The 25,794-nt window shown below is 52.6% G+C and overlaps 1 protein-coding gene across 7 annotated transcripts in view; it reads left to right on the plus strand.

The window, feature by feature from the left end:
- The window catches only part of TNS1 (tensin 1), a 55,076-nt gene extending 40,395 nt beyond the window's left edge, over positions 1-14,681 (plus strand). For all 7 annotated transcript variants that reach the window (XM_055812290.1, XM_055812291.1, XM_055812293.1 and 4 more), the window contains 11 exons: positions 2,755-2,929; positions 3,611-4,479; positions 5,849-5,935; positions 6,608-6,739; positions 7,141-7,233; positions 7,795-7,872; positions 7,975-8,046; positions 8,126-8,294; positions 8,543-8,611; positions 8,950-8,982; positions 10,052-14,681. In XM_055812290.1, the coding sequence (XP_055668265.1) occupies positions 2,755-2,929; positions 3,611-4,479; positions 5,849-5,935; positions 6,608-6,739; positions 7,141-7,233; positions 7,795-7,872; positions 7,975-8,046; positions 8,126-8,294; positions 8,543-8,611; positions 8,950-8,982; positions 10,052-10,196 (1,922 nt within the window). In that variant the 3' untranslated portion in view covers positions 10,197-14,681. The remainder of the gene's footprint in view (positions 1-2,754; positions 2,930-3,610; positions 4,480-5,848; positions 5,936-6,607; positions 6,740-7,140; positions 7,234-7,794; positions 7,873-7,974; positions 8,047-8,125; positions 8,295-8,542; positions 8,612-8,949; positions 8,983-10,051) is intronic.
- The last annotated feature ends 11,113 nt before the right edge of the window (positions 14,682-25,794 follow it).

Raw genomic sequence — 25,794 nt, forward strand, 5'->3', positions numbered from 1 at the left:
TGGCATGTCTCCTGGGGGGACAGAGGCTTCAGGAGTGGCTGTGGTTCCCTGGGGTGCCACCTGCTATCTAACAGTGGTTGGGTGGTTTTGTTTTCTTTAATGAAACTTTGGGCCCTCGGGGCCAGGATGGGGAATTGTGTTCAGGATGGGTTTTGGAGAAAGGGTATCTCTTCTTGGCAAGTTTGTGATTCTTCCCGTGGTGCTGAGAGCTGTCAGAATTTCCCTCTGTGAGTTCCTCAAAATGTACATAACCCAAACCTGAACATTGTGTGATCTTGGAGAAAGTGCTTGAAGAAAACGTTCAGCTTCCAGAGCTGATTTTTCAGCGATGGCTTCTTGGATACATTAAAGGAAGAAAAGCTGGGATAAAACCAGTTTTTTCCCTCTTAAGTCCCTGTTCCCCCCACCCCCCAGCTTTACCATTTCTGTCCAGCTTTAACTCTACAAAGATGTGAACGTCACCTCTCCTCTCTTTCCCACCAAACCCTCAGGAGCTCAAGCTGCGCTGCTTGTCTGTTCCTGTGGTGTTCAGGCCACTTGTGTTATGGCTGACTCGGAGCAAGGATGTCCAGTGACCCCACGCTGGCAAGGCAGATTGGCCACCGCCAGCCTCTTGCCCTTCTTCTTCCTCCTCTCTGATAACCTGAAGGTTTCTGGGGGTTTGAACCTGTAGTCCTAAGAAGGGACTGGTGTTTTGGCTAAACAAAACTTTGGCTTAGCACCCTCTGCACTCAGCTGCACACCCCACAAGGATCCCTGCCCTCCAGGCTCTGCTCAGCAGATCCCCGCCTGTGTGGCCGGACTGTGCCTGGGGCTAAGGGATGCTCTAGCAGCCCAGGAGCTCAGGTCCTGCCTGCCACCTCCGAGGAGGCTTTAAAACAGGCACAGTTGCAGTGCTGGGGATTTCTGGCTGGAGTGCAGTCCTACTTGGATTTGGGATTCTCAAATGACTTTCCACCTCCCTGGTGACTCACAGCCTCTCTATTCTCCCACCATCTTCCCATCTCTGGAGCCTCTTCCAAGAAAAAAACAGGAGGCAAGATCAGATTTTTCAACCTAAAAAAATCCCGTCTGAAACTCCCACCTTTTTTTTCTTCTTTTTTTCCCTTCTTTTTTTCCCCCATATTGAACCAAACGACTTGAACTCATGCCCATGGTGACACACCTCACTGTGGCACATGTGTGCTGTCCCCCCTCCCCAAGCCTGCCTCCATTCAGCCCCCACCTTTGCAGGAGGGGCTGGCATTTTTGCAGCCCTTTGGTCTTAACCTCTTGCAGGCTGACTCATATGTACAGTCTGGCTAATTTTAGTCTGGAGTGGGGAGCTGGGGGGAAACTGAGTAGCTGTGAAATTAATTTAATTACCTAAGTGGCGATGAGTTTCTCACAGCTGCCCTGTGTGTCCTTCTGGGCAGTGCCTCGACCCTGTCATGTGTCCTGCCTTGGATGCTGGTACCCAGCCCGTGTTAAGGTCCTTGGTCTGGTTTTGGCTCATATCTTCCCTAGGATGGTTGGGCAGGGCTGGGCAGGGAGATCAGCCCAAGGGATGAACTCCTCCTTCCCTGTGTGCAGGCGGATGGGGCACAGAGATGCTGTGGGGGAAGGAGGGGGACCTGTGACAGTCTTTTTCCTTGCAACTCCCTGGTCCGACACTGAACATGGAGCTGTGCATCGGCATTGCTGGCTGTGAGCAGGCTGGGTTGCTGGCAGCCTTAGCTGGAGCCTGGCTGTTATGACTAATAATAATAATAATAATGATAATGTTTGCCATGCTAATTACTGCTGCGGAGCTGCCTCAGGCATGGCCAGCATGGAGCCAGGGACCTGCAAGGGTGCCCAGCCCATAGTGTTTGATGCTGGTGGGTGTCACTTAGGGCGCTGTGCCCCAGCATGGAGTCAGTTGGTGGCACATGCCAGCTGAGGTGTAATGGCTGCAGGGGCACAGAGGGGTGGGACTGAAGCTGCAGCCCCTCCCTCCAGCACAGCTTTTGGTGGGGGGCCTGGGGGCTGTGGGGGCTATTGTAGGGATGGGGACCAGTCTGGATGGAGCAGGAGGCAGGGTGGAAAGGGAGGAGGAAGGGCTGGGTCTGGCAGCTGCCGTGGCTGGTAACGGCCAGCCCAGCCCGCTGCTTCTGGCACAGGACTGCTTGGTGGCTCCAAAGGAAAATTGCTTTTCTTGGTCGTGCTCACGGGCTCTGGTTTCAAGGCGGGCTGGGAGTGAGAGTGTTGGATGCTGCAGTGGAAATAGTTGGAGCTGCTCTCTGGTCTGCTGCTGGAGATGGCTGGCATAGGTGGGCCACACAGGGCAGGGACCACAGGGCATCGTCATCAGTCCCGTGTGAGTCAGCACAGGCTGGACAGTCACTGGCTCTATTTTTAGGGGCTGAGGATGAGCAGGGAGCACGACATGTGCTATTTGGCATCCTGGGTGGGGAGGGACGCTGACTCAGAGCAGGGCGGAGGGGCTATGGTGTGCAAAGGGACTGTGGTCCCATGTGCTGTGGCCCCCTCAGGGAAAGGGGTGAGCATGGCCCCCTGCCTGTGCACTGGCTGGGGTCTGCAGCATCTCTTGGAGTAATCTAAAGGCCCAGATGAGCCAGAGATGCTTTTGCACAAGCCCTGGGGAAAGAGGGACAGGGTAGGAATGTGCCACTGGAGAAGCTGAGCTCAAACATCTTCACTGGCTGAAACAGGGATACCTCCTTCCCATGCAAGCGGCAGGCTCATCCGTTTTCCCCTTCTTTTTTGCCACAGAGCCCAGGAGCTACGTCGAGTCGGTGGCACGCACGGCCACGACAGGCAGGGGAGGGAGCCTGCCCACCACCCAGCCTGCGGGCCTGGAGGTGCCTGCCAGGAATGGCACCTTCACCAACTCCTTCACTACCCCCAGCCCTGTCTCCACCAGCAGCCCCATTCACAGTGTGGACGGGTAAGGCAGTGGTGCAGGTCCCAGGGGCTGGTGCGGCTGGGGTCAGCGCCAGGTGCACAGGCTTGCTCCCACATTGAAGTTGCCTTTGCAAGGACCCCCATCTCCCCACACAGGGTTTGGGGGTCCTGGCCAACCATGTCACTCACTACCTTGAGAACACAAAGCTGAGTCACTGGTGGTCACTTTGTGGTCACTGCACCTAAGTAGCATCTTGCCAGAGGGAGAGGGAACCTCACAGGGAACCCCCTGGGGTGGGAGGAAGCATGGGGTCAATGCTAACCCCTAGCCCTGGGTTAGGCTGAGCATTGGTCCCCTGTGGTGCAATGGAGCCATTGTCCCTGTGTCATGTCCCACCCCAGCCTGTGAGGTGTCCTGCACCATCCCAGCCTGGCAAGGCTGGCAGAGAGGAGCGCATCAGGTGGTTTGCTGCAAGAGGAGCTGGTAAAAGGCTCTGTCTCCCAGAAAATCGTACCTTGAGAGGGAATTAGGATGCATGGTAGAACTAAAGCTGCCTCTGGTTGCTTTCATGCAGCTGGCAGGACCCATCCCACCATTGCCTCTGAAAGCTGAGCAGCTTGCTGCTGCTGTGCCTCAGTTTCCCTGTGCGCCACTCACAGAAGGGTGCTAGCCAGCAGCAGGAATGAGCAGTGGAGCTGAATCCTCCTTCTCATCTCTCCTCAGGGCCTCCCTCCGCAGCTACCCATCAGAGGGCAGCCCCCACAGCACAGTTACACCTTCCCATGCCTTGGCTGAGCCTGTTTGCCGGTCACCTGTCAGCTCGCAGACACCCTCTGCTAACAGCAGCTACCAGAACTCGTCTCCATCTTCCTTTGCAATGGTCCAAGGTGGGGTCCCGGGCTCAGCATATACCAGCCCCGACTATCCCGATGGCCGAGCCAGCCTCCAGCCAGACCCCCAAGCTCGGCCGCAGGCACAGGTCAATGTGGTGGGGGTCCATGTCCTGCCAGGGAGCCCCCGCACCCTGCACCGGACAGTGGCTACCAACACGCCATCCAGCCCCAGCTTCGGGCGAAGAGCCGTCAACCCCAGCGTAAGCGGCACTCCCGGCAGCCCTGGACTGGGCAGACACACTGTAGTGGCCCATGGCAACCTGGTGGCCCCACCAGGGAGCCCCAGCCTGGCCAGGCATCAAGCTGCGGCAGCTGTCCCCCCTGGCAGCCCCCTGTATGGCTACTCCAGCCCAGAGGAGAGGCGCCCGACACTGTCTCGGCAGAGCAGCTCCTCTGGTTACCAGCCTCCTTCCACGCCATCCTTCCCTGTCTCGCCGGCGTACTACCCTGGCACGAGCACGCCGCACTCCTCTTCCCCGGACTCGGCCGCCTACCGCCAGGGCAGCCCCACGCCACAGCCTGCACTGCCTGAGAAGCGGCGGATGTCGGCCGGGGACCGCTCCAACAGCCTCCCCAACTACGCCACCGTCAATGGCAAGGCATCCTCCCCCCTCTCCAGTGGCATGTCCAGCCCCAGCAGTGGGAGTGCTGTCACCTTCTCCCACACGCTGCCAGACTTCTCCAAGTTCTCCATGCCAGGTAAGGGATGCCCTTGGAGGTCTCTGCATCCCCCTGCCGTGCCCAGGACTCTCCCTTCCTCCTCCTTGCTGGCCGGCGGGGAAGGGGTTGCAGCCGTGTCCTGATTTACCCCTCCTGCACCATCTGCAAACTGACGGCACCGCTGGGGCTTGGGCCATTTCCTCCACTTTCTGGCAAATCCAAACAGGAAAAGCACCGAGCTGGCGTCACTGACGTAAACAGCACCCAGAGTTGTGTACAGGGAGATCAAAGCACCCGGAGGTGGCTTTTCTTTGCTGTGGGGATGTGCTGACCTCCCGGCCCCATTCCTGGCAGGCTTTACCCCGCTGGGACCCTGCTGGGGCACTGCCTCCTTACTTCAAATGGTGTGCCGTGCCCTGGGTGCCACTGTGCCTGGAATGCCTTCACTGGCTCCAGTTACCGGACACCTCGGTGACGCCAAGATTGGATTGATAGGACCAGGGGAATAAAGCCGTGGGGCCGCAGTGGCTCCTGGCTCTGGCTGCTGGGCTGGTTTTGCTGCCGAGCAGGCAGCCCTTTGTGGGCATGCTGGTGCCCGCCCTGGCCCTGTGACTTGCTGTGGCTGGGGACCCTTCCCAGCAGGGAAGCATGAGCAAATAAAATACATAACAATTAGTGAGACCCCTGCCTCTCCAGAGGTGACCAGATTGCAAAGGATTGTTAATATGTCTCCAGCAGAGATGCTGTCCAGCCCTCTGGCTTGTTTGATCAGTTGTTTTTGGAAGGCAGGTGGTTGGAAATGTTACCCAAGTGAAGTGACAAGTTTCATGGCCAGAGGACCGGGTCCCATCAGGGCTATGTTACTGATAGGCACTGAGCGAGGCAGGGTCGGGCTGGGGCTGCGTACGTAGCTTTTCCCAGGGTAGGTCAACCTGCCCAGTTCCTTTGCACAGGGCACAGGTAAGGGAAGGAATTTATTTTTACAGTGGACAAGCCAAATCTTAAATACTGGAGAGCAGTGAAGGTCTTCTGAAGTCAGAGGATTTCTCTACCACCCTCTGGACATCTCTCTTTCCTCCAACAGCTTTCATTTCACCCAGCCAGCTCCCTTTTAAATGATGAGTTCCCATTTTGTTTCTGGCTCTGTGGCCAAGAGGCTCATTCGATGCACAGCCCTTTGAGGGCTCTTGTGCTTGGATTTAGCTTCAGGTGCCCAGCAGCCCCTTAAGCTCCAGGTGATGATCAGCCTGCCTGGGTATGGAGGATTGGGTTGAGGTTAAAGCAATGTGCTGGGGCTGAAAGGAGGTGGAGGTGTTAATGCTTTAGCCAGATTTGCTAAAAACTCATATGGAATTTTAGATACAGCATCTTTTAACTTTTTCCTTGTCTTCTTTTCCTTTCCTTGCAGATGTCAGCCCCGAGACTCGTGCCAATGTCAAGTTTGTGCAGGACACTTCCAAGTACTGGTATAAACCGGAGATCTCCAGGGAGCAGGGTGGGTAGATGGCACAGTGCGAAGGATGCAGTTGAGTGAGCCGTGGTTGGGAGTTGGTGTGTATTTTGGATCACAGGGATTAGCAAGAATTTCTCTGAGAGGCTGAGTTAGGAGTGAAGGTGAATTGTGCATGCTCAGACCATTGCAGAAGGGGGGTTGAAGCCCAGCTCAGCTGCAGGCTTGCATGACATGGGCTCCCCAAACCTTCCCCTTCATGGAGGAGCACTGGTCCCTGCAGTGTGCAGTGGATCTATGCAGTTTGGGGTGCAAAGCACCCAGATCTTGAGTTGAGAGTCTTCAGAGGGGTATTGGAGACATAGCTAAAATAAGTGGGGAGAACAAGGAGAGGGCAAGGTGCCTTCAGGGGCAATGTCCCAGCATTTGGTCCCTGCCTGCTCTCCAGTGCTTAGTTGCTCAGAGGTGGGCTGGGTAGGAATGGATGCTCTGAGATGCCCACACAGGGCAGTGGAGGCCAGGGGGAGATGAGCCCCTGCCTGGCTGAAGACCCACTTGAGACCGCCATGCAGATGTGCAGGGGGGATGGTAATATTGCAGTGCCCAGCTGCGAGGCTGTGGAACGGGGGTGCCCAGTCCTGACCCAAACCTTGTGGCTTTAGAAGGCGCATTGGCTCTTGCTATGCTGGCTCTGAGGTCTGCCATTCTCTCCTGCAGCCATTGCACTGCTGAAGGACAGGGAGCCGGGGGCTTTCATCATCCGAGACAGCCACTCCTTCCGGGGAGCCTACGGCCTTGCCATGAAAGTAGCTTCTCCGCCTCCCACAGTCATGCAGCAGAACAAGAAAGGTATTGTATGCCCTTCTCCATCCCACGCCAAGATGCCTTCCATCATTCAGCCGGGGTGAGCGGGCAGCTGGGTCTGCTGAGCCAGTCATGCCCTTGGGTATGTGCTGATGTGGCAGGATCCCTCCCTCCCAGGGCACAGGGAAGCACCAGACAACCTCTGCCCTGAGCTCATCTGCATCTTGGGCTTTGGCATGGTAAAATGGGCACAGCCTCCCCAGCCCATCGACACCACTGGGGAGCCTGGCTTGGGGTTGACCCTGTACAAAGGGCTGGATTTGGGGAGGGTATGCAGGGTGGTAGGGACCCCTTCCTTGAGCTGGAGCACTGGTTTCCCCATGGGACTGCAGAGAAGCAGGAGGAGGAGGGTGGCTCTGGTGTGAGAACATACTGTTTCTTTCCAGGAGACATCACCAACGAACTGGTAAGGCACTTCCTCATCGAGACTAGCCCACGGGGTGTGAAACTAAAAGGATGCCCCAATGAGCCCAATTTTGGTGAGTGGCCCCAGTGTGCTCTCCACATGCGGGGCTGGGTGGGGAGAGCCTTGCCTTTGCTGGACTATCAAAGCAGAGCTGTCAGGTGTCTGGGAGAGCTCTGCCTCTGTTACTGCCTCTTGTCCTTGTATAGCTGAGTCCTGTGCGCATTTGGAGCCTCTGGAGTCATGCACACTCATGAGTGCACACAAATGTGCTTGTGTGCACAGGTACATACCTTTCTGCACATAGATGCCGGACAAATGATGCTACTGGGCAGGGTGGAGGGCAGGGGCTCTCCTTGTTTTATTTATCCCATGGCTAATGTGCTCTGAGGTGCTGCACAAGGAGCTCTGTCCCATTTGTTGTTCCTAAGGAGGCCCTGGCATCTCTTCCCCCTCCCTGAGCCGTCCGTGGGCAGGCATGGTAGTTTCAGCAAGACAAATTGCCACATGTGGCATTAGGACCACAGCGAAGAAACCTACTGAAAGCCTGCTTCCATCCACCCGGAGCAACAACAACCTAACGCTGGGGAAGCCTGTCCCCCCAGCCCTGCACTGACCATCTCCTCTCTGTCCCCAGGCTGTCTCTCGGCTCTGGTGTACCAGCACTCCATTATGCCCTTGGCCCTGCCCTGCAAGCTGGTCATTCCTGACCGAGGTAAGAGCCAGGACCAAAAGGGATTGCATCCACCCTCACAGCCTGCAGGAACAGAGTAGGTTTCCAAGCAGGGAGCAACAGTAACCATCACATGTCTTCCAGATCCCATGGAGGAAAAGAAAGACACTGCGTCTGCCACCAACTCAGCCACAGACCTCCTCAAACAGGGTGCGGGTGAGTAGAGAGGGGCTGTTCCAGGGTAAATGTGGCTCAGAGCAGTGGTTGATCCCATGGCTGCTGTCTCCCTTTCTAGCCTGCAATGTCCTCTTCATCAATTCTGTGGAGATGGAGTCACTGACAGGCCCCCAGGCCATCGCAAAGGCTGTTGGCGAGACACTGGTGGCTGATCCCACACCCACTGCTACCATCGTCCACTTCAAAGTCTCTGCACAAGGCATCACCTTAACGGACAACCAGAGGAAGTAAGAGCCCCCATGGCCACGTCCCTGGGTCCCCAAAGCCAGTGAGGCTGTGATCCAGGGAGTGTGTTGATGAAGGATGTCCCTGGGGTGGCATGAAGCTGGTCATGGGCAGGGCTGTGCTTTGTCCTTGACTCCTGGAGCATCCTAGGGGAGACCCACAGGAGTGTCCCCTGTGCTGGTGGGGCTGGGCTGTGGTGGGGCAGAGGTGGTGCTTCCCTGGCCCTGACGCTCCCTGCCTTGTGTTTCAGATTGTTCTTCCGGCGACACTACCCCCTCAACACTGTCACCTTCTGTGACTTGGACCCCCAGGAACGAAAGTGAGTGCCCTAACCTGGGGGGAGCACATGTCCCCTGCCCCTTTTCCTTCCCCTGGGCTGCTTGGAGCAGGGTCTTTGCTAGCTCTGTCCCCCTTCCTCCTTCAGAGGGCAGGGATGGAAGGTTCCCTTAGATTTTGTGGGGCAACACCAGCTTCTCCTGGTGACTTGGTGTCTCCAAGCCTCTTCATGCTGGGGGAGAGGTGCATCATTTTTTTCCTCATAGAGCCAAGCCTGTGTAAAGCCAGGCTGACCCTCCAGTGTTGGTGCAGTGGCCCCCATCATGGCCCTGTCTCTTTGTGGGGTGCAGGAATCCCTCACACTTCCTCTTCTCCTTGCAGGTGGACTAAAACTGATGACAGTGGCCCAGCCAAGTAAGTGCTTTCTGTGCTTCCCAGCCAGTTCCTCCCAGCCACTGTTGGGGTGGCTCCCACTTGTGCTTGAGCACTGGCTAAGAGATGCCCCATGCAGGGCAGCCTCTTAGCCACGTGTGAAATGGGCTGAGCTGTTTGCTGCAGGAACGTTTCACCCAAGCATGAGACCACGGTTCTGGGGACTCAGGAGGCATCTTTCAACCCCAAATTCCTGGTCAGAGCAGGCATGGCCCTTGCAGAACTGGCTTTACTGGAAACTCTCCCAGCAGAATCAGCAGGAGCCAGCTTATGGATCAGAGCTGGGGGTTATGCTGATGGCGTGCGAGCCACCGGCTGACTCTCTCTGTTCCTCCTGTACTCCATGTCCTGGCCCATGGGAGTGCAGAGCTGCTGGCTGAGCCCATTTCCAGGGACCAGTTCCCACTAATTTTAGCCATTGTGTTAGTGAATGGGTTTTTATTAGGTTGTCCAGCTGCTGGGATATTTCCCTTCCCTAACTAGAAATGCCATGGCCTGAGCCTGTCTCACATTCTGTTCCCCCATATTTATAACTTCAGTTTGCACATTCTAATTAAAAAAAAAAAAAAAAAAAAGGGGGGGAAAAAAAAAAGGGGAGGGAGATTTTATTCATCAGGGGAGAGACAGAAATAACTGTATGGTCTCACCCAGCTCCTTGTGTCCCCACATGGCCTTCCTCTCATACAGGGTCTACCCCAGCTCATCCATCACACCTCTGTGTCTTTGAGTCATCACCCAAACCAAGGCAATGCTATGATCGTCTGGAAGGTCCCGTCTCAGGGACGGTCTAGGGGAGAGTGACAGGGATGGTCAGAGCAAGGAGGGCTGGGCCAAGAGATGATGGAGACACAGTGCTGGCCTTCAAAGAAACTGCAGTAAAGGGAAGAGTAGATGGGTCATGCAGGCTGGTTTGGGATGTCCCCCTCTGTTGTGTGAGGTACATGTTGAAGAGGGGAAGGTGGACAAGACTGTGATGGAAGAGGGTGGTGGTGTTCCTTGGGTGAGCAATGCTGGCAAACCTTACTGAGCCTCTTGCCTTCTCCCCACCCAGGCTCTTCGGCTTTGTGGCCAGGAAGCAAGGGAGCACCACAGACAACATCTGTCACCTCTTTGCTGAGCTGGACCCAGACCAGCCAGCTGCAGCCATTGTCAACTTTGTCTCCAGGGTCATGCTTGGCTCTGGACAGAAAAGATGAGCTGGCGCTTGCGGGTAATTCTTGAATTTTGGAGAAGGACTTGGAGCTGATCCGAGAAGGAGTGTGAGGAAGTGCATTGTGGGAGAGGGAAGTGAATTGGGGGGGAAGGGTTGGAATTTTGGAGGAAAACAGCAAACAACAAAAAAACCCCAACGAAACCCCTAAAAACTCAACACAAGCCAAACACACACACAGAGGAACCAAAAGCACCTACGTAAGAGAGCCACAAAGTCATGCCAGACAGGATGCATGTCCCATCGCAGGGAAGGTGACCAAAGTGAAGGCAGCAGTGAGATGGATGTTCCCAGCTTTTACCATCATGATTCTGAGTGCTGACATCCACTTGGGACTGAATACGGGAACATGAATGGTGTTTTCCGTCTGGAAAAAAAGAGACAACTAGCAAAACCCATGGAAGAAACTCCATCCCAGCAGCTCCATCAGTGAATGTCTGCTGTGTGTTTGTAACAACCTGTAAGAGATAACGACATGGGCTGGGTCCGTGGGATACTGGAAGAGATACCCCCCAGAAACCTTCCCTTGCCCGGCTGGAGCCAAGGGTCCTCACTGGCCCCCACGCTTCTCCTGAAACCTGCCAGCCACCTGGCAAATTGCTGGGGATGTGGTGGGGGTTGGTTCTGAACCCTCCTGTCCCTGGGGAGCTTGACCATGGGCTAACCTCTGTGCTGACCCAGAGCCCAGCGCCGGTCACAGGTGAGCTGCTGTGGGTCCACACGGAGAGGTGGGTCATGGCATTTCCCACCTCCCCAGGGTGCTTGTGCCCTCCAGCCTGCGAGGAGGTGGGGGGGGGGGGGCTGCTGCTACCCTGCACCTGGGGTAGGCAGAAGCTCCCCAGGAACCTCCTTGGAGGATGCAGAAAGTTGCCTCCTCTCCCGTCTTCCCCTTTTCCCTCCCATCACTGGTCCTCTTTGGCAGGGTTCTCCTGTGGCCTGTCACGTGTTCTCTTAACACACAAAAAAAAACAAAACAAAGGAAAGAAAAACATTGCAATAATAATAGTAATTATAATAATAGTGGATGCTGGCACAGATGGGTTCTCTGTGCGAAGCAGCGGACCCGTGGCTACCCCTATCTCACTCTTCGGAGACACGCAAGCGGTTTTTAAATTGCATGGACGTTCAAGTTGCACGAAAGGCGAATGACTACAGGTAACTCAGGCGCTTTTTTCTCCTTTTATTTTGGAGGCCACGTTAAAATAAAGAAAAAGAAGGAAGAAAATTTAAAAAGAAAAGAAAAAGGGAAAGGATCTCCAGTCGCTGGGCAGCTTTGGCTCAGTGGGGAGGTAACAGGTCCTCTGAGAGCCACCCTGCTTGGCACACATGTACACCCAAAACCGGCTGGCTGGAGGCTTGTGCGCCCCAAATGCACCATAGTTTGGCAAGTGGCTTTGGTGCTGTTGGCTTTTCCCTTCACTTTGGGAGATGAGGAGGGCCGGTAGGAGGGCAAGAGGGGCAAAAGGCCCCTGTGCTGCTGGTGGGGGGCCATCATGGTTGCGGGGCAGCAGGCAGAGGTCACAGCCCTGCGGTGCTGGGGAGGGGGCAGAGGATGCTTTGGTCAGACGTGCAGGTTTGGGGCAGGGGGAACGGTCTGGTTGGAGCTGTGGGCTTGTTGCTGAGCCGTCTGCTGAAAATCTACATCCCCACTCCCCCCCACCCCTGAGAGATTTTTGTGAGAAGTTTTTAGTGCAAAGTGGCCTAGATGCTAGTCTACTGGGGGCAAAAATCAGAAACATAGCACTGCAGCCCCCCTCCTCCGGAGAGCTTGTCTCCCTCAGACCGCCCTTGCCTTGATAGCGATAATATATATATATATCTGAGCTATACTGATGGAATACTGTAAGCTAATGAAATTTTAAGGAGGAAAAAAAGGTTAAATTTACACTCCGAAAATATTTATTTTTGCCATATTGCTTTCTGCGCATCCTATCTCCCCCATTATATCTGCCCCGCCTTCCCCTGCCCCGGGGAAACACCTGCATGTTAAAAGAAAATCCAGAGCAAGGAAAAATATGGATGGTGGAAGATGCGCGGGGGGCCCCCCCATGTTGGGGTGGCGTGCGTGTGACCGGTGTGCATGTGCGTGTGCGTGTGTGAGCGAGCCGAGTGGGTGCCCAGAGAGGGCTGGCATGGCCGGAGGCTATACTGATGTACTGAAGCGAGAGTGAAAGAATGCATAGCGAGGAGCTGGTTGTGAGATGGTGGCAGGATGGGGGGCTCTGGGGAGGGCTTTCCCCCTCCCCGGCTCCCTGGCTGCACGGATGCAGAGACCTTTTCATTTCCAATGTTTCCAAAAAGCGATTCTCTCCTTCTGCGAAATTCAAGTGAGATGAGAAACGATCTCACCCGTAATCTCCTCACCCCGCCGTTCACTGATTAGAGAAAACACTGTGTTTATAGATATATAAAGATATATTTTTGAAAGCCTCTATTTTTCAGACTTTGTTTTCTCACTGCTCAGAAAAGAGATTATAATAATGTAATTTTATTTTAATCTGCTGCCTCGGAAACTGGTGCTTGAAACTCTCATTCCTTTTTTTTCTCCCCATACAAATGAAGCAGATCTAAGCACCACAGAGATGTTGCATAGAAGCTGAACCCAGTAGATACCTGCCGATAGCATCATGCCTATGGGTCCTGATACCTTTGGGTCCTGAGCCGCTCACGGCTTCCTCATTAACCCACTAGCTGAAGATTTAGACCGTATCCAAATCTTGAACACTAACAAAATCGTCTGATGATTATATTATTTTTTTAACACACAGCTAATCACCTTCCAATGATGTAGCCAGGTGTTTTGTCAACTCCCTTTAAAGGCACTTTTTTCCCCTTTTATCTCCTTTTTTTTAAGTTACATTTTTAGGTGTAACTACCCTTTCTGTCCCTTGGAGAGACTGTCAGCCAGTGCTGAGGATTGCCCAGGTCCTGGGAGTGGTGGGGACCTAGTGTTGATATATCTTTCCTTATGAAAGGGACAGAAAAGACTCTTTGCTTTTTTTCTTTTTTCTTTTTTTTTTTTTTAATGCAGTCATGGTATTTGAGATTCAAGCTTGTGCGAGTTAAGCCCAGCATATGTTTTGTTGTAATCACACTGCCGTTGTCAGCAGCCGGATGGTATCTCTCTCTCTCTTGCTCACACACACACACACACACACACACACACAAATGCATCCCTCCTTCCTGCACAAAGAACTGCATATATTCTTGCCAAAGATATCCTTAAAAACGCACTTTGCCCCACACATTATATATATATTTTTTTTTTTTTTCGTGTGTAAATTTATTGTACATGTCCTTTTTGTGTTGGTTTGTTCTTTGGAGAAGCCCCTTCCCACCCATCCTCCCTTTGCTGTCGATGTTGCTGTCTCTTGGGAAATGCTCCCCAGGGGTTTGTTTGCTGCCTGTCCCAAATGGTAGCACCTGCAGTGTGCAAAATGTGGGGTTCCTGTTCAGCTGGGCTGCCTCCGGCTCTGCACCCCACCAGGAGCTATTTTGGGGGATGATCTGCAGATGGAATGCACCCATCTTACGGTCTTTGCCAGCCCCTCATCACCAGTGGAGATGGGGGAGCTCATGGGTTTAAGCAGAGGAATTGAGCAAGGTTTGGGGTTGCTCTGGATGCAACATTTGCTGGCTGCCCCTGGTCAAACCACATATAGAAAACAAACCAGGTAGGGAGAAAAACCCAACCCAGCCTCCGGGCATCTATTTTCTAGCGAGTTCAACCACCTGAACCTAAGCGCAAAGTAAATCCCCACCCAGCAGGTCGGGCAGGTAAAGAAACCAGTTGCCCCAAAAACCCCAGACATCGGCATCAACAAAAGGCAACCCTTCCCGTTGGAGCAGGCAGGAGGATCAGACAGCAAAGGAGCCCGCAGGGGCTTGTTTCATTTCGTTCGTTTGTTTTGCAAATTGTGAGGTTGGTTTGGGGTTACTCTTTTTCTTTTTTTTTTTTTCTCCTTAAAAAGGAAAGAAAAAAAAAAAAAGGAAAAAAAAGGAAGCAACCCGACGTTTCTGTTGGTGGATCCTGTGCCGCCGTGTTATGCGTGGGGTTTTTTTTTTTTTGGTTGTTGTTGTCTTTGTTACTTTGGGAACGTTACAGATTTATTTGCTAATCAGTGTTAATGAACAGTTTCAAACTTTTAGACTCGCCCATTTCTGTGTATTTATATAGTTGGAAAAAAATGCATTATATTTTGTATCTTTGTGCCCATAATGTCGCGTGTGTAAGAACGACTTTGGTCACACCATGTCCATGTGTGAATGTGACTCCGCTGTTGTCTTCCCGTTGTACAGATATCAGATTCTTTGCAGTTCATTGTATGGCTTTATAAAGTGGTAAAAACAACAAAAAAATCAGTTATATAAAATATACTGTTGCTTGGAATGCCAGCTTGGTGTCTGGATCGCTGGAAATGTATCTTGAAATTTAAGGGAGCGCAGGAATAAATGCTCTGTTCTTTTTGCACAGGGAAAAAAAAAAAAAGAAAAAAAAAACCCTAAACCTCAGCGGGTGCTGTGTTTTCTCTGGGCTGTCGTTCGCCCCGTTCCTCGATGGCACGCTGGGGCCCCCGGACAGGCGCCGGTGGGCGTGGGAAGGAGCCGGGGCTGCGCTGCGCCTCGCCAGCCTCCCGTCGCGGCGGGTGCGTGCCAGATGCGCGCTAACCAGGCAGCCCCCGGGCTTCCTACGTGGCTCCAGCTCCAGCCTGGGCTTTTGTTTACCAGGAGGGATCTCTCCGCTTGCCCTGCAGGCACTGGGTGCTCTTCAAATTCGGTTGCTTTTTCCCAGGTTGACTTTAGGTGCTGTCTGCGCAGCCTTGGACGTCCCCTTTTGAGTCCATCTCCTGCAGAGGAGCAGGATGGGACGATGCCGATATGGGGTCTTTTGCCTTTGTCGAGGTGATAGTTTGGGTTCTGCTCACGTTAAATCCCACTCCCTGCCCCTCTTGGAGCCATCCTGCTCCCCCATGCCTGGCAAAACTTCCCCCAAAGTCTCAGGCCTGGCTGTTCCAGCATTTGCAGAGCAATTCCCAGCATCTGTCAGACCCTTCAGCCCCCCGCTCTCTGGCTCTGCTCCTTCCCCTCCTTGCTGAGCTGGTGGCCAAGGCCTGGCCCCCGGCATGGATTGAGTTTAATTATACAAGAAATATCAGCCAGAGCAGCGGCAGTTTCTCTGGCGCCAGCACTGCTGCGGCTCAGAGGCTCAGAGTTTCTCCTGGGAGCCAGCAGCACTAAAAATACCTCCTGCCTTTCCCTAAAATAGCTGCAGGGTGAGGGGCGGATTGAGGGGGCTGCTTCATGGGGACCCCATGCTGCGGGGCTTGTGCTGGGAGGCAAAGACGAGAGGGGTAAAAAAAGAACGAAGAGGAGATGGGATGGTTTCTGGCCCAGAAATAGCTGTGGGGCTGTGGGTGGGCACCCAAGTGATGTGCCCTCTGAGCCAGGCAGCCTGCACCATGGGACCTCGGGAGGTACCTGGCGTCTGCCAGCCTTGGCCTCAGCCTCAGTCATCCCTGATCTACCCGCCAGCAAGACAGGACCTGCAGCCTCCTCTCCCTATCTGACACGATGGGGATGGTGTTTTCTTGCCAGCTTCTCTTGGTTTTGTTTTTTTCCCTGATTCCTGCTGGAATTGGCCCCTCCACAGCTGGCACCAGCCACCTGCTGGTTCCCAGTGCTCCTGCCCAGCTGAGGCAGCTGCTGGTGGGTGATCCCTCCGAAGGAAGGAGAGGCAGCGAGTGCCTGGCAAGGTGGCATGGACAGACTGTTGTGAGCCATAAACTGCTGTGCATTACCCTAACCCCGCCACCACCGTGCTCCTTTTCTGCAGTTAATTCCCCATTTCCTTTCCAAAATTCCTCGGGAGCTTCTGGTTTGTGTTTTTCCTCAACATGTTCTTATCTGTCACCCACTTCCCCTTGCTGCCTCTGACAGCACAGGCTTTTCAGGGTCTCCCTCTTTTGCAACTTGCTGCTGTCTCCAGGCCAGGCTGGAGGCTCTGGTGTGACCATCAGGAAAGGTAGGTCCCACCAGCTCCGTGCCAGGAGACCTTGCCCCCATTGCATCTCCCTGTGCCTATTGAGTTCCTACCTTCAGGTTCCCAAATCAGCATTTTTTTTCTAATTTCAGCCTCTGCTCTGGACACTCTGGGCCACCCATGGAGTATTTCTTTTGGGGCCGTGAAAGGTAGCAAAGTTTCTCACTCCTCTCTGCCTCCTGCTCCAGGAGAAAAGGGTGTCCATGCTGTCACACAGTCAGGAAACCCTGGGTTGAGGCCAGGGCACCAAGCCTACATGAGGGGCAAGTATTCCTAGCCAACTGCCTGGCAAATGTGGTCAGACCCCAAGGAACCTTTAACAGATTTTAAAGCCCAGGCCCTGGGACCTGGGTTATTGGGTTGTGGGGTGCTGTTGGCAGATAAAATCTAGCTGGAAAGCCATGCCCTAAGTCCAGGGGGGAACCTAACAAGTAAGAGTGTTCCTGGGGAGAAACCCTGGAGGTGTGTGTGTCCCCTCCCTACCATCATTTTCCATTGACTAAGCTAGAAACAACCTTCAGGTCTGAAATGAAACAGGTCACAGTGATGGGTATAGGCCAGTTTCATCTTCCTTCACTTTTACTCTTTCCCAGGCTTCTCAGTGGTGCTGGGGACCCCTCAAAAATGTCACCAAGGGACAGAAAGCATAACACAACCTGGCTTTTCCTGAGCGTTGTGCCTGGACAAAGATCAGAAGCCAGCCAGTCTCCCAGGGTGGGAAGGGTAGAGCAGACCTGATGTGGGCAAAAGCCACCCCAGGGCTGGGGTGAGCTGTGCTCATGTCTGCACCCTCTTCAGCAAACAGTGTCCCTGTCCCTTGCCCTGCTCAACCATTGATGTCAAACCACCCCAGCCATGTTCTCCCTGCTGGTCTGAACCTGCCTTTGCCCTGTTGCCGCACAAGGGAGGGATTTGTCCACGTGGAGCCAGGCCTGACAGATGCTGCAATGCTGCCTGCCAAGCACTCGAGTCCCATTTCCCAGACCAGTTCAGGCTCTGTAGTGTTGTAGGCAGCACAGACTAGGACCTGAAGTGAAACAGTCTCTGGGTATTGAAGTCACTCAAGCATGCTAGAAGCTTTGGTTGATGCTCCTCTCTGGGGATGCGGGTGTGCTGGGCAGAGTGCTGCCTGCCACGCATGCATGTACCCTTGTGCAACACACACACACCAGCTCGCTCAGGGGTCTGCACACATGGGAATGACAGTGGCTCTTTGCAGGTTGCAAACCCCACTGTGGTGTCTGGCTGCTGCTGCTGAGCTACTGCATCCCTGAGCTGCTCGGTCACTGTGTGCGATGGGGACATCCTGTGTCACCCTTGTGGGTGCTCCTATTGATGACTGGGGCTAAGCAGCACCAGACCAGGAGCTTTAGAGGTAAAAAAGAGGGGTCAGTCAGTTTCCCTTGCCTCAGCAACCCACTCGGAGCTCTCTTTGTTCTCTGGGTCAGACCCTCAGCTCTTTCCTGGGAGGGGACCAAGGCAGTTGTAGGGTACACAATGTGTTGAGTGATACCATCTAGCCCAGCAGGGCCTGGGGAAGTCCATCAAAGGGGCTGCTCATGAGAAAAGCCATCCCAGAAATGTCTCTAGGGACTTCATTATCATCCCAGGGGGATATTACTGCTTGAAGAGGGGCATCAACATGCAACCTGCAGTGTAGGAGTTACCCACTCTCCATGGCCATGGTGGACAGGAAAAGGCAACAGAAAGGGATTTGGGTTAAATATTGAATAGAAAGGGACAACGTGACACTCTGGAATGGTTTGTCTGGAGAGGAGTGGAGTCAAAACTCTGGGGGTGTTTGAGGGCTAGATCCTCTTCGGAACAGAGTGATCTGTAGGAGGTCCGGTCTGCCCCTCGGAGAAGGGTGATGGGTTGGACATGGCTGTCCTTTTGCCTTGTGAGGTTCTGGCTCCATCTACAGGGATGTGTCTCCAAGTGATGGAGGCCTTGTACTGATGCACGCCCAAAGCAGGCTGGGCAGGAGGAGGTGATGTCACCTTGCCTGCTGCCAGCTTCTCCTGCGGCTCCTCTCCCACAGTGGACCTCTGAGCTGTGCTCCTGCTGCTCTGCGATGGACAGAAAAGCTCAGATGCAGTTCGGTTCATCCATTCCTGATATAAAGGGGCCGGGAGCCTGCTGGGTGACTGCAGGACCAGGGTGCAGCAGGGGCACCCTGAGCTGGGTGCGGAACGCTCCCTGCACTGGTGGTCCCAGACTCGCATGTGCTGCACAGCCTCTGCCAGACCCTGCCTGTCTTTCACATGAGCACATCCCAGAGGTGCCCTGGTGCAGACCTGCAGTGCCAGCGACTCTTTCCACCCCCACGGCAATACTGTGCAACTTTGGCTCCCATGGGACCATGTAGTCCAAGCAAATCAGGCAGGCAGCCTAATTCAAAAGCCCAGGTGAGTAAAAAGCAGCATTATCCAGGTCTCTTCTCCCCAGTTAGTTGGTGCTCACCATGTCACTGTCCTTCCTTGGATGCCTCTTATGCTAGCAGTTTTAGACAGGCATGAAGACAAGAGGACAGGAGTCCAGACTGTCCCAGCATGCTACAGACAGGCTAAAGCAAGCAATGTGGGTTAGAAAAGGGATGTGTAGCACCTTGTTCACAACCTGTCCGCCCCAGCCCAGAACAAGGGGGTTCTTCTAAAATGCTCACTGGTTCTTCATTTCCCACCTCATTCACACCTTGCCTTGTGTCTGCTTCAAGCTACAGCGCTGATGGCCTTCACCTGGCTGTCCTTATGGTGCTATAACCAAAGTGGCACTGTCCTCTGCCTCCTCGTGCCTTGATAGTCCCAGGGTGACTCACACCCTCCTGCCTCTTGGCTGCCACCCCATATTTGCACTGTCCCATTGCTTGCACGCCTCATCCCTACATGGATCTCAGGCAGTGCCTGGCAGCAACAGGCATGCAGTTCCTCTCCAGTTAAAACCAAGCCTTCCTCAAAAGTCACCTGGGTCTCAAGGCATCAGTATGTCCTGATGGCAAATCGTCCCAGCAAAAGATTCACAGTCAATGGCAGGGAAGAGAGTGTTTGGCTCCAAAATAGGGGTCATCCTTTTGGACTCCAGGCTCCCTCCTTTCCATGTCTCTGACACACTTTCTTTCTCTCTCTTACAACAGGACAGGACAGGAATACCTTTCTGATCTCTTTTCTCCCATCCCTTCTAACCCCAAGCTCCGGTGCTATCCACTATGTAACCTCCCCCATGCCCCCCCAAGAAACCACCACCACAACCCAAACCCAACCACATACCAGAAAAAGAAAGAAAGAAAAAGCGCAGGGAAGGAATGAAATATTTGCAAGCTCATTGTTTTAAGCCTCCAATAACTGGATAAAACAAGCCACCAGTGAACAGCTTTTCGTGACTGTGCACAGTGCCCTTGCCAGAAGAGCCAGGCTGTAATGAAAACAGCATGTGGGAGGGAAGGTTGCATTAAATCAGAGTGGAGTGCACCAGCGACCTCGGCCCTGGTGTAGCGGGGCTCTGCTGGGATGCACTGCAGTCACTCAAGAGGGCTGGGGAGGAGAGGAGTGGTTTATTGCTGCAGCACCTCATTGTCCTGGCTGTCTATGGGGTAGCTTGTGTGAGAGCAATCCGTCTTCACAGATGTTCAGCAAATGCCTTTGGCTTTACTGAGGTCTCAGTTTTTCCAGTGCTGCTGGGTATCTCGGCTGAGCCACCCCTGCCTGTTCCTCCAGCTAGGAGAGCAGGGAGAAAATACCCACCAGCCTCGGGGTAATCTCAAAAGGCTTCTACTTATGTGGACTCCCTCTCTGGGCTGGGACTTTGCAAGGGCGCTGTACCGAGAAGGGCAAAAACAAGGAGGAAAGCCTGGGTGGAGTGGGAGAAAATGATTATGGTAACTCAGTTCTCCCTTTGAGACAGCTTGGATTGAGCCAATATCCCAGGACAGTATAAGGGGACTCTGTCTTGTCCCTCTAGGGTTTTACTGTGGTGGTTGGGTGACCCCTGGGAGATGGCTCCATGGTTTATGTGTCTGGAACAGTTTCTAAAATACCACAGCTTTGCCAGCCTGTGGCTCCTCATGAGCATTCAGGGTCCTTGGACATCTATGCCCCTGATTACAGCTGAAATTTCTTCTGCTTGTACTAGAAAGTCAGGTTCACTCCCACCAGATTTGCCTTGTGCAAATTTGGTTCCCCATGGATTCTTTGCACTTGCTCAGGGTGGGAGGGAAAAAGGGGGTCCCTCCACACTGTCTTCAGAGACCTCTTCATGCATTTCCCCAGTTCTTGTTTCTGGTGTTTCAGGAAAGATGCTCCTCAGCTGGGGACATGGTGCTCAGGGGTCACTGGGACCCTCCACAGCTGAGAATAGAGGCTGTTTGTGGAGGCAGCGATCTCCCTGGGAGCACCGGAAAGGTTTGTAGGACATGCGTGGGATGCCTGGGACATGTGGAGCAGCCAAGCTGACATTTTGGCAGGGTGCCGCTTGGTAGGACGTGAGGAGAAGCAGGAACCTGTGCCAAGGTCCTATTTTAAAGCAGCCCTCCCTTGAACGCTTTGATATGGATAGCACTGGAGATAGGGTTTCACATGTCTTTACAGCTCACACTTCCACATGAGAGAAACCTCAGCCTTGCTCAGGCAGGCTGCTGTCAGCCTCGGCTTGCTGCGTTGCAAGCGATGGCTGTCCTTCACTCCCAAGGGGCCCCAGCTCCAGCCTCAGCCCCACTCAGGTGGAGATAATACCTTCTAGCAAGGGGAAAGTGCTTGGCTGTGAGCTTCTTGAGCTCTGCTACTCATTCCTGCCTTACCTTCTCTTCACGCTGCTGGGGAACAGGGAGACACCCTCTCTTTAGATACTTCAGAAACTGCTGCATGAGGGAAAGAAAAATGTGCAGATATTGGGGCATGAACCCAGGGACCCTAACCATATTCCACCTGGCCTCACAAGCCCCCTTCGAGGTCAGCACCCTGCTGTCCCATCTTTGCTCTCTCTCTCTCTCTACTTCGTTTTGACCAAATGTATTCTCAGAGCCCCCAGCCCCGGGGGAACATCTCTGGTGGAGATGCTGAAGGGTTGGATAATGCAAATCCCAGGGATATCTGATAATCTGAGCTCTGGTGGCTGCTTCCCTCTGGCTCCCTAGATGCTCTCCCACCCTTTTCCTCCCTTATTGGTTTCTCCAGTCATGTGGGATCTTTTTATTATGCAGGGGAGAAACCCATGCGCAGGTCAGATGCTCTGCCCCAGGCGCAGCCTGCTGCCCCGCCCGCGGGAGCCGCGTTGGTAGCACTGCGGGTTCGCACCGCTAGAGGCCGCCCGCGCCCCACCGATGGGAGCGCGGCCGGCAGGCGCGGGGGGCAGCCAGCCAGGGATGACTTCAGTCAGCTTGGCTGATGGAACCTCGTGTGTTTGTGTGTGTGCATGCGACAGACACTTCCTGTCGTATTGACATTTCTCCCGGCCCCGGGCCAGCTTTCCAGGCTTGGTACTGCTCCTCGTATAGATCGGTGTGTTTGACATGCCAGAAAAAAAATCAGGTCTTTAAGGGCAGGGGAGTGCTGGAATAGCTGGAGTGTGAGCTTTTCCTGGAAAAAAAAAAATTTTCAAGCAGGCAGCCGGTGCACACAGACCTCTGGCAGCCTCAGGGGCAGCTCCAGCCACCAGAAAAGTGAAGACAGTCAACCTCATGGAGAGCTGTCTCAGCTCTGGTTGCACTCCTCTATTGCTCAGTGAGCTGCAGGAGCTCAGGACCTGGTCAGGCCCTCTGATTGAGCATCAGACCCTTATAATAACCATGTCTGGGTCCCACCCTCGTCAGCGCAATTAGGATTAGGACATAGCAGGGTAACAGCCAGGGGCTTTAGCGAAGATCCAGTTCCTCCTTTGCTCAGTTCTGTCGCCTATAGAGCAAGGGAAGAGGCTGGCCTAGTGTACCTGGAGAAGGTAGGTTGCAATTACACTGCAGGTATTATTTGGAGTACTTCTTCACTTCAGGAAATCTGTGGACAGCAGGTGACAGGTTTGTTGTGAATGTTGCATGAACTGGATAATGAAGGACAGGAGCTTTGGTATATCGGGTACTCCCCCTGAAACCACCTTTTGTGTGGTCCTCCTGCCTGGCTGGTTTGTGTGACCCCGGCTCTTCTTGTTGGTGCTTTATCCAAATAACACATGAGACAGGCCCAACACAGCTGCATTGCTCTTGTGTGAGCCAGAGATTAAAGTACACTGAGGCAGAAAACTCCAGCAACAGCACGAGTGGCTTCTTGGGCCAGGACCCCACTGCCTTCCAAGCTGTTTGGAGACAAGGTACTGCCATAGGCAGCCCAGACCCACACTACTTTGCTTATGTGGACATCACAATAATCTTTCTCAACAGTTTTTAAAATTCAAGGACTCTTTCCACTTTCAAGAACATTTCACTCCAAATGTCTGCACAGGGGCTTTCCTGTGCTGTCTGCCCACAGCTAGACTCAGCTTAGAGAAGTCTGGTTTTACTTTTATTTCTTCACAGGTTGCTTGTTTGCTTGCATGTCTGAGGTTGTATCTATTGTGGTCATCGGTTTCTCAGTTGTCTTGCAGGATGCTACACACCCACAGTGTCGATGAACCACGTTCCATGAAGAGCCCATGGGATGATTTTTCACCAGATTTTCAGGTGTCAGGGAATTGCTGAAAGGGGGATGTAGTTCCCTCATTTACCTGTCTAAGTTTTAGGTCACTGCAGGAGTGAACCACTCAGAGGATGTGCCTCAGTCCCCTGGGTAGCAGCCAGAACTGATTCCATCCAGATGCTCTCTAAATGGCTTTCAGATGTCTCTCTTTTAGGAGAATGGCTTGGTACCTAACACCCAGTTGATGCATGGCTCAGACAGGCTGCTCCCTGTCCAGTGCTTCCAAGAACTCAGTGATCCAGTGGCTTCCTCAAGTCGCCAGGCGTCCAGTCCTGCCAAACCTTCTCTAAGGATATGGTGATGACAGAGTTCACTTTACAGAAGGGGAGAAGCAAGCCTACCTCCAAGTGTTGTCCCAGCCAGCTATGGAGAAGTAGGTGAAAGAAATTGCAAAACGCTGGAAAATCAGACCTCTGTACTGGTCATGACCGTTCCGGCAGGAGGGAACCTCGCTGGATGGAAGTCAGCCTTCTGCTGTTGGACTCGGCTCTTAACTTCAAAAGGGGCTGAGCCCTAGCTGGTTTGAACTTAGTATCTCAGTTCTTCCATTTGTTACCTAAAGCAGGCCAATTTTTGTAATTTTTGGAAACTCATTTCATGTAATCATAACTTTACAGTACAAGAAAAAAATACTTTAAATAAATACCAGTGTGTTTTGTGACACAAAAACCAGATACAGTGTATGGAAAATATAACCTCCTTCCATCTGGAAATGGCTTGGGATTATCTACTTTTTCTTGTAACTCGTTTTCTACATGTCTCTGCTCGAGGGTGATTTACTGCAAACATCTCTGTGTTCCCTTTGCTGTATTGATTCATAAGAAATCCTTTCACAATGAAATCATATTTTCCATGCACCAAAAAATAGTCAGATAGAAAATGAAGAATATTATTGTAACAGGAAAATGGTTAGGACAAAGAAAGCTTATAATTTTGTAAACAGAGGTTGGGAGGAGGCTTTTGGGATTGAGTTTCTGGGCAGCGAGTCAGAGGGTTTTTCTTTTCTTATTTTGAAGACTCTGCTGGCAATGTCTACAACCCAGAAAGAAATAAATATAAACAATTCTCCCTTCCAACACGACTTTGATAGCAGAATTGAGAATTTGATGAAGGATGTGTCGGAGGAACCTTGCCTGTCTTGGAGAAGTGTTACAAACTTAGAGGTCTCGTCCCACCACTCCCAGTTTGCCAGAGAAGACCTAGCTAGCTGTTATCTTCTACTGCTGAATGTTTAAGTGTCCAAAGCCAAAGGATTTTGTGCCACAGATACAATGCTGTCCCCCATCCTGAGGGGGTGTGTGTGCAAAGAGGAGGTGAGGAGTGCAGTTTCCAACTAAAATTAAAGTTTTTGAGTTAAAATCCATTAGGAAAAAAGGCAACAATCCTTTCCCCTCCCATTAGTCACAGTGAGTAACTGGGAGAAGGGGGTGATGGTTGTGGAAAGGAATGACATTTGGCTAAGAAAAACAGTTTATGGTATTTGCAAACACTTAGCAAAGCAGGTGATTACTGTTGTTTTGCTTGCTTAAACCATTCTTCTTTTTTGGATAACTCAACATTTTTTTGTAGAACAATCAGAAAAAATGTGCAGGAAATTGTGAAATTTTTTTCTGCTATTTTTGTCCATTTCTACAGTTGCCAGAGATGACTGATTTGGTTTCTAAACATTGCCACTCTGCTGGGATAGCTTATTGGGAAGGCATGTGTGGAATGACTCCTCCTGAGGGGAACTGTTCTGCATTGCCTGTGAATCCTCAGCTTCAACATGTTTTGGCAATAAGGAATGGGGAGAGAGAAATTAGCAAGCAACTTCTGGGCAGCTCCACTCAGCTCACCTGGAATTGATTTTCAAGGGACCCATCTTAATATGATGGAAATCAGCACAGCTTCATGGCCTTTGCTTGGCTGGGTATTTTCCAAAAGTCTTGCATTTGGGCAGGCAAAAAGTTTGCAAGTCCTAGATGGCCTTTCTGTCCCAATGTCCTGCCTGTACCCCCAGAGTCTGTGCCCTCCAGGAGGGCTGGAGATGCTTATGAGTTCTAAGCATCTATTTCAGGTTTCTACACCAATGGGGGAGACAGGTACTTGGCTGGGACATTTCATTTGTGTGCAGAAAAATTCTGCTTGGGCAGAACTAGGGAAATTCCTTTCTGGGGCACATGGCCCTTCCAGGTTCATTACCAGTGACACATTTGGAGCTGCTGATCTGGAAATCTGGGGCCTTGTAAGCTCTGGGTCTGATTTCACAGCTTTTGTGAGCTGCCTTGGAAAAGCCTCCAACCTTCTCGTCCAGGTTCACCAATCTCCTTTCCCAGCTGTAAAAATAACCCAGGATGGGATGGAGAGCTACACCCTCTCCCCTTCCTGTGGACCTTAGCAGATATCGTGATGGATGGTGAAAGCCAATTCTGTGGAGGTGTCAATGGAATTTGGCTGCAGAAGGAACTTGGTTTGTTCTGTCATTCATCAGGGCTGTGATTGCTGCCTGACAACTGGCAAAATCAGCTTATTTTGTTCAACCAGCAGTGAAATTCTAGATCTTTCCTTGAGCTCTGCTTGGAGGTCGTTCCAACTGTCTGCATGCCCCCATTCTCTGCCTGGCTCCAGCCACCCAGGGGTGGCCAGCAAGCGAGATTTCAAACTGTTGATGAGGTTTAGCTCTGACCTAGGCAGGTACAGGTGCAATTAGCCTTAGAGCAGTTTGGCAAAGTTGACAAATCAAATTATTCCTTCTCTTCTGCCTCCTTCCCTGCAGATGATATTTGTTGCTGTCAACTGTGATCCAGAAGGATGTGGGTGTTTCAGGGCTGATTGGAGAAATATTTGGACCAGTAGCAGTAAAATTTTCACATCCATGCTCTCTTGGACCATGTGTGTTTCTGCTG

Source organism: Falco peregrinus, chromosome 8 (genome assembly GCF_023634155.1).
Source record: "Falco peregrinus isolate bFalPer1 chromosome 8, bFalPer1.pri, whole genome shotgun sequence".
NCBI lineage: Eukaryota > Metazoa > Chordata > Aves > Falconiformes > Falconidae > Falco > Falco peregrinus.